This window comes from Stegastes partitus, unplaced genomic scaffold (assembly GCF_000690725.1).
Source record: "Stegastes partitus isolate 25-593 unplaced genomic scaffold, Stegastes_partitus-1.0.2 Scaffold3631, whole genome shotgun sequence".
Taxonomy (NCBI): Eukaryota; Metazoa; Chordata; class Actinopteri; family Pomacentridae; genus Stegastes; species Stegastes partitus.
Window position 1 is genome coordinate 140,344 of NW_007581362.1, and position 12,571 is coordinate 152,914.

General features: G+C 41.6%; 1 protein-coding gene across 2 annotated transcripts in view; it reads left to right on the forward strand.

Annotated features, from left to right (window-relative positions):
* Window positions 1-12,571, forward strand: part of fbxw7 (F-box and WD repeat domain containing 7) — a 67,444-nt gene that overhangs the window by 33,949 nt on the left and 20,924 nt on the right. The window contains exons 1-3 of one of the 2 annotated variants that reach the window (XM_008306218.1): window positions 4,711-5,105; window positions 9,585-9,667; window positions 11,343-11,484. In XM_008306218.1, coding sequence (XP_008304440.1) covers window positions 5,067-5,105; window positions 9,585-9,667; window positions 11,343-11,484 — 264 coding nt within the window. In that variant the 5' untranslated portion in view covers window positions 4,711-5,066. Of the gene's footprint in view, window positions 1-4,710; window positions 5,106-9,584; window positions 9,668-11,342; window positions 11,485-12,571 lie in introns of those variants that run through there. The other variant, XM_008306217.1, reaches the window with a different exon arrangement.

Sequence of the window (12,571 nt, forward strand, 5' to 3'; positions counted from 1 at the left end):
TTACTGTCTTTTCACAGGGCAAAGGAGTAGTATAACCAAGCTGCACTGCTTTGCTTTTATGATGTTGTGATCTGCTGTGACCTTCACCATTACCAAATGTGAATAGGAAAAATCCCATTTAGATGCTGTTAAGTGATAAGCAACAAATAACAGCAGCGTTATTTTTGGCTAGTGTTTTCTGACACGCTGCCTCTGATGTCTCCAGCCTTTATTTGCATACATGTTTGCCTGTGAGGGGCAACAACACTGGACGCTGGCTCTTTGAATTTTTAACGTTCTCTGCTTAGTGTTGAAGCTGTCGCACATTCATCTTCATTTTCATTGTGGGAGACCATTACCTATTTTCTCAAGGCCCCTCCACTTATACATTTTAAAATGCCGCATCTGCTTGCAAGTCCAATTTCTAAATAATTGCCAATAATTGCAAATACTGACCTCTGTTCTCCATTTGTTTTCAATGAACACCATTGTTGTCACCAGGGAGATACCTCAGCCTCTTCCTTTAATTTCTTTTTTTTTGACCTGACCCCTTCAAACTTGAATGTTCCAGTCGCGTGGGTGGCTGTAGGATATGTTAATTCAACTCCACGCAGATGATGCTATTATTATCCGTTGCAGAATGCCATGATCCATGGTTTCCTTATTCATCAAACCTCCCCCACACGCATTGCATCTGTCCGGCCTGGAATGGGGATCACACTTCACTGTTTTAGAAAAATCTATTGAGAGCAGACCCCCTAGTTCTCATTTTTTTTTCACCACAGAGAGGACAATCGCACAATGACATGGCCCCATTTAGTGATGCATCACTGCCCAAGAAGTATTTGCCTCCTTCAAGTTCGCCACCTCACATTAAACATTTGCTCAAGAAAGGCTCTTTCTCCCCTTAGTGTAGCTTTTTTTCCCACCAACATCTGTTGATTGGAAATAGTTCCAGTCACATCCCTCCAATCCTGCTTGACAGCTGTTAGACCTATAATTCACTTATTACTTAGTGCTGAAAGGATTATTCCATTAGTCGCTCGACAGAAATTAATGTGACAGATTTGATAATCAGTTAAGCATTATGTTCATTTTCTGTTAATCTGCAGATTATTTTCTTGGTTAATTGATAGTTTTGTCTATAAAGGATCATTTGCCATTTCTCAAAGCCCAAGTCGACATTTAAATAGCTTGTTTTGTGCAACAGAAAGCCTTAGAGCCAAAGATATTCAGTTTACTGTCAAAGAAGACTAATAAACCTGCAAATCTTCACATTTGAGAAGCCACAGCCGATGATTTTTGTAATTTTTCTGGCTAATAGATTGTCGCTGGTTGTCGATTAATTCTGTGCTTTCAGTTAAATCAATTCATTGCTTAAGTCATTTGTTAAGTCAAAACCCTTTTAAACTCCTGCTTCAAAAATGTGAGATTGTTCTTACTTTTTTAAACACCTTTGCATTTGTTGATTGAATTTAGTTTACCGCTGTCTTGTGCTGGACATTTACATTTTTTTTGTGATTTATGGATTCAGTTTATTAATCCCAGAATCATCAATATATAGAATGAAGGAAATGTTCTCAGGATTCGTAGCCATAATGTCCCGATGCTTTCTTGTACCTGCAAACATCCAAGAACACTCAAATTATCTGCGGGCTCGCGCTGTATCTGTCGAGTCAGTCTGCTGAAACTTTGGCATTGATGTTGTCTGTTATTTGTGCAGTCAAATGAGACAACATTTGCATTTCCCCCACAAGCGATCTACTGCGCAGCGATGTAATGAGTGTATTTTTATACATCCTCCGCTGTACAAATATTGCAGCAAAAGCAGCTAGGGTCTGATGAGAGCGCTGTTACCTGGAAGTGTTTGTTGATTATAAGGAACAAGATGTCTTTAAAAAAAAAAAAAAAGAAAAGAATTTGCTTTGAAAGCGAAGACACCTGCCTCGTGCAGCTTTACGTCTCGCCGGCGGGATTTTTGGTTTTGATAAGCGGGAGGTCAGTATCGGGGAGGTTGGGGGGGGTGGAGGCCTGTTAATGCTTCACCAACTGGCAGAAGGAGAGCGACAAAGGAGGCCACGGCCTATTCAAAGGCCACAGTGCAACCCCTCTCGCATGCCGAGCATTCCAATGTGCTGTGTAAAGGTTGGGCCGGCAGAGAGCATCAAGAGGGCCTTTCTCATGAGAGCCACCTTAAACACACACAGACAAAGCTCAAACAGCTCTGTCTAGTGCACATCGACGTCCACTGATTCGAATGCCTTTGTGCGTGTTTTACTCCGGTAAGAAAGTGTGACTAAAATGCAAAGATTAGCCAAGTACCTCTACACCTGTTGTATCCTCTCAGATGGTCATGATTTATACTTTTATACCATGAAATCCCTATTCTTACCGTAGATAATTAGCTTTTTCTTACTGTAGATAAATTACCATGAAAAAAAAAAACAAGCCTGAGGGTTTGTGAAGCCTTCGGTGTCTACTGCTTTTTTTTTTTTTTCTTTTTCGTCCCGTCCAAAACCCAACTACAGTCTGTCAAATGGTGGCAGATTGTACCAGACCTCTCTTCCCTGCCAGCCCTAAAATTCCCCCCTGTGCTTGGTCTCTCAGTAATTACAGGTGTAAGCCGGGAGTGTCTGAAAGGCTGCCAGCTCTCGAAGCTCCATCACCTGTGAATGGAGCCCTTCCCATGACCCTTCATTGTGTCTCCTATTTCTATGGTCTAGTGCCGATGTCTTGTGAGGTCGAGGGTAGCAGATCCCGACTATCTTTAGAAACTAATGGTGCGGTTCAAACTGCGATACGCTGGATAGCTAAAACATTTTTTTTTTTTAGTAGAGAATAATATTGTGGCATGCCCAGAAGCCAGCAGAGTTTAATTTGCATGAATACCACATTCATAAACATAAACGGCAACTGATCAGTTTAATGGAGAAATGTGTTTCTCTTCTTGCGCTCAGTTTCTCCAAATTAATCAAACAAATGGCTTCCAGCGTGTTTGTCTTTGACGGCTAAACAAAGCAAAGAACAACAGCATCATCGGTTTGTCCGCTCGATGGGTGACGTTCCCTTGAAAAGACATTTACAGTCGCGACAGTTTACGTTCACATGCGCCGAGACCTCACGTATTTTTAAACTGAAGCTGCCATCTTGAGGCTGTTGCTGCTTCCACTAGCTGCAATGGGAGTTGTGACGCTATCAGCAGTGCAAACTGGTGGTAACTGGCCAGGTGCAATCAGCCATTACCCTGCCATTCCTGAAATGCAAATATTAGCCTGCAAATAGGCAGGTGCAGCAGAGGTGGAACCATTCACGTCGCCTGATAGAACAGCCGACTGATTTCTGTCATGTGATCTGTTTACCGGGGTGTTGACAGTGAGCAATGCAGCTATCCAGCGCAGTGTTTTCTACGATGAATGGATGCATTGGTGGAAAAAGTATTGAGATCGTTTACTTTATGTAGGTAAAGGTAACAACACCAAACTGCACAAATACTCCATTACAAGTGCAAGTAGGGAAATATTGGCTGCTAAATTGAGTGTGTAAACTCATGCCATCAGTGTTATGTTATTAGATCAGTGGATCAATTATAGATCGACTGTCACTGTTCAATACTTAGTTAATTTGAACTGCTTTTATATACCTAGCGATAATCGATTAATTGATTGAAAAGACATTTTCCAAGCAGGAACTGCAAAACATTCTCTGGTTCCAGCTTGTCAAATTTTTGGATTTGCTTTTTTTCATTTTCTTAATTTGATATAATGTGTGTTTTCTGCCATTTTACAGACAAAACAATATATTTGCCTAATTTTTTTTAAACCCCACCCTTAGACATTAAGATAATTTTCTCTAGAAGAACCAAAAAACAAAAGAGTAAATCATCAAATTTAAGAAGCCACAACCAGTATTTTTTATTACATTTTTCTGACTGATAGTTAATTAATTCTTCTTGAAAATTAATGCATTGCTTGTTTTGTTAAATCAGCATTATACCCTTACTTTTTAAAATTGCTTTGCATATGGAATTTAGTTTTCTGCTGTTCTGCTCTTCATCTTTTGGACATTTTTTGGATCCAGTTAGTTATAATATTCTGTAATATTTTCACACAGACCTTTTATTTTACATTTTGTCTATAAAAATATAATCAGTGACTGTAAGACTCAATGTAGGGGAGTTGAAACTGCAATGTTTCCCTCTGTGATGTGGTGAAGTAGAAGAATCCTTGAGTAGATGTACTCAGTTACTTTCCACTACTGCATTTTTAATCTATTTGACGCAGAGCATTTTAGAAGTGAAGGTTTCTGCTTTGTAAAATGAAAAAAAAGAAAAGAAAAGAAAACGAGTGCAGACTTAGTATTTCCTGGCTGATTTGCTTTGGTCTCGCAACAAGTGTGGGTCCACCTTTTGATGCGAAAGACGTGCCGAGTGCGCACCCCGCCCGGTCTCTGTGCGCAGCCTCGTCTGCTGCGCATATGTCCCCCTGGTACCCTGCTCGCAGAGGATGCGCTGCGCACAGTGTTGAACGTTGGACTGCACCATTCCTGCCGTCTCCGCCGGGGAGGCTGTAATCCGATCCTGTACGGGAGGGGAGCCGTCGTGCAGCCTGTGAAGAGGAAGAGGGCACTGCTCTGCGCTCTGACGCTCTTCCCCTGCACTCCTCCCCTTTTCTGCCGAGTGTCACCCTCTTCCTCCCTCATCTGTTCACTCCCTTGCTCGGTGTGAGGCTGGTTCGGCGGCGCACACAAGCCTCCGGGATCGTCGCATCGCATTGTTTCACCCATCGACCTAGCCCCCCCGTGTTTTTTTTTATTTTTTATTATTATTTTCGTCTTCTCAGTGATCCGCCGGAGCTCTTTCCAATCCCCATCCCTCCGGTTTTCTGATGCCTTCACCGGGGGAATCTACCGCATGCACGCCAGTCCGGTGACGTGCCCGAGCATGTTCACATCAGAGACGGCGTCGGATTTACCTGAGAGTACACTGCCCTCACACTGTCACTGCGATCTGCCCGCCGCGCACACACGCTCGGACTCCACCGATTGTCACTGAAGAGGAAAAAAAAGGGGAAACACACCGGATTACAAGGATGGGGTTCTACGGCACTTTAAAGATGATTTTCTACAAAGTGAGTAGGATTCGCGCTGGCGTCCGCCGCCGTGTCACCTCCAAAGCACATCCTCATCCTGCTATGATTTAATGTTTGACTCGCTCTGTCGCCCACATTATCTTTGACGCGCCTCTCTCGACAGATTGTGCGGCCACTGCGGAGGATGAACAGCAGTGTAGCAGACCCCCAGAGACGCCTCTTTAATTGCCTGGGCCTTAATGTTATGTTAGCGCTGCGTTAAATGTTGTAATACCACGACGCGATTTGGCATCCTTTCCCTTCGTAGTGCAACTTCAGCTGTGTAAATAGACGCCACTGCTGTGATTTCAGGATGCTCTTTCTGTGCGTAAAACGCCACTTTCGTTCCGCAATGCTAGATTAGAATATATTCCCTCCTTATACACTCCCGTTTCTGGATGGCATTAAAACCTCCCCGTTTCGCCCGTGTTGGTTGGATGCCTGCACCTGTACATCAACTGTGGTCCTCCCTTTCACATAACCTGCTTTAGCTTCAACATACATTCTGCATATGCATGGCTTATATCACCTCCATCCATGCTTCACTGCATGCTGACTTTAACTGCTAGTAATGTCAGTTTGCAGCACATAAACAGACCACTTCCTCCCCCCCCCCTCCCTCACCCCCCTCCCTTCCCTGCAGTCCTCCCCAGTTTGCAGGGTTATTATGCTCCTACATTATGCAGCAGTGGTTATCTTGCAGTGACCAAAGTAACTGCTTGAGATGCATGTGATCGGTCCGCCCGTGCCTGTTGGAGTAGCCTATTCCCTGACATTGTGCACTCGCCTCAGGCTCCAACCACAGATAATGGGTCACTGTGTCAGACTGCGTGAGGTAGAATATCCTCAAGGATGTTGGGTGTATTATGCTGGACGGCAGCCATAAAACGATGCTCCCTTTCGCTGGAAATGCAGAGTACAAACAACAGGAAAAAAAAAAAACAACATGAAAGGGAATCTGTAATTCAGAGAGTGTAATGTAAACAAATTTGTTAATCAGGTATAGTTTGAATTCTGATGCAGAGACTCCCTTGTGGTGGAAGATTGTGCTCGGTTAATCCTAATAATTAGGTGGGAATGTCATTCTCAATCAGCGGGGTAGCAGTTTGTAGATTTGAATGTTGGCTCATTTGTATTCTCCATCCATTTTGTGGATGTACTCATTGGAAGATATCAGGGTTTTGAAGTCGCTGTGTAGGGCTCCAATGTTTTAACGCCGCGCTCGGCTCGCAGTGGCAAAACCGAAACGACAAGATTGGTGTTTTAAGGACAAGTTGAAACCCATCTTTCCGGCTTGATTGCGGTTGTGATCCTTAAGAAGGCGACAACTTGCCACTTCTTTTCAAAATGGCTAGTTCAGAGATTGCAAGTGTTTCTAACAACGCTGATTGACAAGGGGGGGAAAAGTCTTTCATGGCTGCTTGAAACACTGTTTGAAAAATGAGAAAAGATTTTTCAAGTGACTGATGCTCGCGGGATGTCGTCTCTATTGAAATGAATCAACACATTATGTAAGAGTGATTGCTATCTTTAAAATATCATTAACTCTCTGCGTATCCATCTGTCGTGCTTTTGGCCAGATAGGGAAGGGGGAAGCCAGGGGAAGGAGGGACGACTTATTGGTAGTGATTTACAAACACTGCGCTCTCTGGTTACCTTTTCCCAGGCTGAAACACAAGAAGAGGCTGGTTACACGCTGGGCTTTTTTTCTCTTTTTTTTCTCTCATGCCCGCATTTAGTTTGAGGTTTTCTCACATGTGCACACACAGAGTCGGACATACTCAAAGCCAGCCAGCGCTCCCCCTTTTTCTCTCTCTCTCTCCGTCTCTCTCTCATACTCGGAAACACACACACAAAACATACGCACACACACCCACTGCATGCATACACACACCCAGGCTCTCCTTGGCTACTGAACTGCCATTGCAGTGAGATCACCGCTTTAAGAACAAGGGTTTAAGAGCCGCGTCGTAACAACCGTGAATATCTTAAAAACAATCAAACAAGCTTTAAATGTCGGCAAGTGTAACGTAAGCTGAGTACCAGTCTAGCTTTGAAAACATTTGGACCATATTTACATCTTCTTTTCTACATTTTCCTTATGAAATACTTTTTTATGGCCCTTCCCTTGAACCTCTCAGCAGCTTTACACATGAGCTGCATTGTGGGGGAAAAAGATCACAAATCACTGGTCAGATCACAGTCTTGTGTCCCACAGGGCACCTAACCTGCAGTGCATATTGGTGTGCTAATCATGTACACAAGCTTGTCTAAGCGCAGGCTTTGGTTGACTGTCAGTTATTTCCGTGCACTGCACTAAATACTCAGGTAGGAATGCTGTACTGATCACTAATTCATTCATCTAACTGCTGATAACCTGCTCGTTATTCAGCATTCTTGAGGTTCCAGACAATACGTGTTTGTTTGCATTTTTTTTTTTTTTGCACTCTTTTCTCTTTGGTCATCGCCGGCTGTGCTCGACGCTCCTGTGCGCCCCTGAGGCTGAAAACACACAGGACAAACAGACAGACACACTTAACACACACCCTCACCAAATTATAGTGATAAACAAAAAAAAAACACACATCTTGAGAAGAGACGTGCAATCATGCCGCTGTAGAGCCAGACAGTATGGAGTCAAATGTCCAGCGCTGTTTTCCTGTGTAGGAAACAATACTACAATACCAAAACCAACAACTGCATCAAAAGAGCTTTGTTTGCCTCAAAGGGGGGAAAAGAAGTTAAATTTAAATTTGGTTTCTGGTTTCTACAAGCTATTATCAGATTATACAACGGCAGAAGGACAGAAGGAACAAATTTTCCAGTACAGGTTGTGTCTTGCAGCACAGCAGGCCGGACTGTAACTGTAGACAAACTGTTGCTAAATACTTTTGACCCTAAATTGCCGAGTGCTGTAATCTTGTGAAAAACATGCCATGTGCTACAGCTGAAGAATAAATCATTCATGCTACAGCTGCGAACATTAGTTGATTAATCTGTCATTATAGTAACTGAATAATTGTTTGTCATTGTAAAATAAAATGCCACACGTTCTCTAGTTGCTGCTTATCATTTGCTGCTTTTATTTATCTAATGAGATGCCTAATTAATTTTTTGGAAATGTTTTTGATGGCTGATCAAACCAAACAGACAATCCTATGACATTACTGTACATTTTAGGAAGCTGACATTTTACTGTTTTATATTTTTTGGTGTTTTATAGACCAGTTAATTGAGAAAATAACTGATTTATTAATTGTTAGTTTGCGGTTCTACTTCATGCACATAATTACACGTGTTTCAATTCTTACAATACACTGCTTTTCTTATAATGTAGCTCATTTGTAGTCTAGATTAGTGTCCTTGTAGAATCTGCAGCTTCATTTTTAAATCTAGCAAAGCTTTCACTTAAACATGGACGTATTTATTTAATGAAAGAACAAGGCCAGGCTGTCACATTGTATATCTTATTTTGGCCAGACACTCGAAAAAAGAAAAAAAAAAAAATCAGTGTTCACTTATTCAGCTAGCTTGTTTATTCATGAGGGACTGGTGATGAGATGGTGATCACTTGCATGTGTGTTGAGAAGCCTTGCCAGAGAGAGTGGCAGGCATGGGATGAAGAAAATTGGCTTGCCCAGGCCTTTACACAGGCTCCTTTGTTTGCGCAGTAGGGTAGGTGGTAACAGGGTTGGGTGGTGTGCGCACATGCAGGTGATAGAGAATAATAAAGAACCGACTTGCTGTGTTTTTTTTCCTCAAGTATCAGTATGAAGCACATTTCAGTGTCAGAGACTGCACCCAATACCCTTCCTGGGAAAGTTCTGTGGTGATTTTTGTGTGCACGGACATGCTGTACTCTCAGAGTTTGGGTGTGAATGTGTTTGCCTCTGGATATTATTGGGTGTCTGGTTGCCCAGGGATCACTGTTGGCTTGTTATGTGCCTTCAGCACGGAACACAATCAAAACTACACACAGCGTTGTAAAAACAAACACCTGCTTTGTATGCCGCTATCTTACAGCGTTAAGATGCTTCATCCACAGATAGGTTATATCTTTGTGCTTTGTTATGGTTCATGTAATAAATTGAATCTCTAGCCTATACATTAAAGTTTAATTTCTCATTTGCATAAAGCTGTTGCAAGACTGTGGTGTCTGTATTTTAATGTGCTGGATTTCAGACGAAATGTTAACAAAGTCTGTAACTTGTAAAAGCAATTTTCTGCCTCCACTACTGTTTTTAAAAACCTGCCTGAGCCATGCCCTTTCTTTAAGGTGCTTTTCTTAAGAGATAGCTTAAGAAGATTACTTACAAATAAAGGGACTTAGTCTCTGTTTCCAAGAGAAAGTTTTTAAAGAGGAATTAACGGGTTATGCCAAAAAAAAGTTTTTTATGTGTTTGTTTGAAAATACAGACTCTTTTATGCTGTTCTGGTTTCTGATATTTTCTTTCTCTCTCTTTCTTTTTTCTTTCTCAGATGAAGAGAAAGTTGGACCATGGCCCCGAGGTCCGATCTTTCCCTTCAGGAAAAAAGCCCTGCAAAGGCCCAGAGTATCCGAGGTAAGAGAACCTGCATTTCACCCAAAAGGCGTCCCAGCTGTCCAAAAGCGGTGCACCGTCTCGCAATTTTCTTTGTACTGCAGTGTCCTGCCTTTGTTCCCACCTCGGGGTCAGAATGATTTTAATAAAAATGATTTTATAAGTAGCCCTATCTCAATAATTTCATGCTTTGCACAAAATAATTGAGCCTACCATGAAGAGAAATACAGAGCTATGAGCAAAGGCGCTATATGTATCTTCAAACAGAAGGATGCTGCATGTTCCATTGTATCTGCAGCATCCAGTCAGCAGTCCCAGATGTTTCTCTTCCCCTGAATATTTAATGCACGTGTTCACATGTAGCTACATTAAAATTCAAACCGAACACAGCCACTTAACTGTAAATGTTGCTATGTAACTGGCTCCGTCTCAGCTTCCTCTCCCATTAAAAATGAATCAATAATGAAATCGACCCCCAGCTTCCCATTTTGCTGTCAGCAAGCAGAATGTGAGGCATCGAGGGTGCCCACTGGATGGTTTCTCCTGCTGCCCTTACATTACGAGGGTACATGGGTGCTCTTTGAAGTCCTGCACTGCTTTTCACATCCAGGCACAACAGGAGAGTCTGGGCCTGAACAGAAATCTGTGGGACTGTGTGCACACTTTGAAGTCTCTGAGTCAGAAACATACCCTCGCTTGCCATTTTATTAGGTATACATAGCTGAAAAGAATCCAGTCCTGTAATAAATCCAGTCTTCGTGAAGGTTTTATAGATCAGTTTTTGTTTTAAAGAGCTGTCGATTCAGCATAATAAACATTTTGGAGGCTGAAGGTTTTTTTTTGTTGTTGAATTGTATTGTATTACTCAGAGAGGTGTTTCTGTCATGTAGCCTGCTCTCATTTATATAAAGTCGGTGGGCAAAACAGAAACACAATAGTTTGGAATACTTTCAAGGAAGTCTTTACCGAGTTTTTGTGGCTATGACATATTGCATTTGATTTCATTTTCTGAAGCTGCAAAACATACGATAAGACATAAAAATATCCTCGGTATCATGTTTGTGAAACTACAGTGATTTAGTAGTCTGAAGTTTTGTGACTGTATAAATGTCTTTCAAGTATGTAAGAATATTACGATTTCTGTTGAGCCTCAAGACAATAAATGACCTGTTCATAGAGTAAATACAAGACATTTTACCTTTCATTATAACAATATATCTCTTAATTTGGTCCTAACTGGCCCATAGGAAAAAAGAATAGAGTTCATTAAGGAGAGTGCCATACGGTGAAAAGACAATGTAGATTTTATTTAAATTTGCCAGCAGAATAGAAGCTGGGCCTTAATTGCTAAATCAAATTAGTGATAGACAAAACTGCTTTTAGTTTAAAATGCGGCTTTAAATATTTAATTCTCTTTCTTCTTTATGTTTTCTTAATCAAAATAATTTGCCCTGTAACTATTTTCTCAACTTCCATTAAGGCTGAGACCCTAAATATCCTCGTAATGCTTTTCTTCTTGTTGTCATTAAGTGTATCCTGAATGTGTCCGTAATGGTAACATGATGTTCTTTCTTGTTGAAAGCAATGTTTTCACATCCTCCCTCTGATGTCTGCAGCCGGTCCTTTGCCCCTCAAGGTCTCGTATCAGTATTGATTTTTATGAGTTTGTTTGTTTTTTTTTTCTTTTAAATTGCAGCCCGACGGGAATTGTCCCATGTCCGGCCACACCCACCACATTTGGCCACATCAGAACAGCCAATAGTCAGGGGCAACAGAGGCGACGCATCACCTCAATCCAGCCACCCACGGGTCTGCAAGAATGGCTCCGAACATTTCAGGTGAGCACACCGGAGTTTTATTCTTTCTTTTCTTTTTCTTTTTTTTCCCTTGGGCGAACCCTCGAGCAAAAGCTCATCAAAAAGCAGATGTTGTGCCCAATCAATGTTCACTTAGTCTCAGAGATAATTGCAGCCTTGTTGTTGTGGCCCACCACATTACCATAGGCACTGTAGCGTGGAATTGGGATTAGCCGTACCTGTTCAGACTAAAAAGCAGAGTTATAAGATCACACAAGTCTAAAGTAGACTTATGGTCTGTATTAAACACCATCCTCTCTGATCCTCTGAAATACAGAAGTTACTGCAGTGTGAATGTACATGATGAGCAAAGACATGAACGTTTATTATTTTAATCTTATTCTCAGCTGCTTCACTGATTACTGTCGGTAAGTGTGGGGACCACGGACTGATAGAAACATGAAATCATATTATAGTTTCTATTCTATCTATATAGTTTCTATTATTATTCCTTGAATATCATTCTCTGTCCAGATGCATCGTAATAGAGCCATTTCTTTTATGTTGGACTTAAGCGCTAATGACTTCAGACCTCAAGGAAATAAGATGTCATTTAAACATATTAGCCTTCATGGGGGTCCCTCTGATTTTCCATATAATGGGTTGCCATAGGTTTCATTACCTAAGAGAGTTTAAACTTATTATCCTGGAATAGACGAGTGAACCTGTGACACCTCAGTGTTTATTTTACGTATATTAGTCCTCAGGCACAACCTGCCACAGTCTGCTGTCTTTAATCTCACAGCTCTGGCTACAGGCAGCTCAACCTCAAAACTACATTCTGTACATTCCCCAGTCCAGTCCTGGCCTGTATGTAGCTGCTGTTAGAGGGTGAAGCACAACTATAAAACAGCATACGTAGAGGAAACTAAATGTTTATATGCTTGCCCTCTGAAAGTTAAGGAAAAGAACACTTAACTGTGGAAACATCACATATTACACTAGGAGTAGGTGGAGATTTTGAGAAAATTCGAGAAGAGTAATGCCACTCTCTAGATAAAATAGGAGGATACTTCTTAGCATAAGGAGTGTTCAAAGGTAACATAATCCACATCCACCAACACGTCTA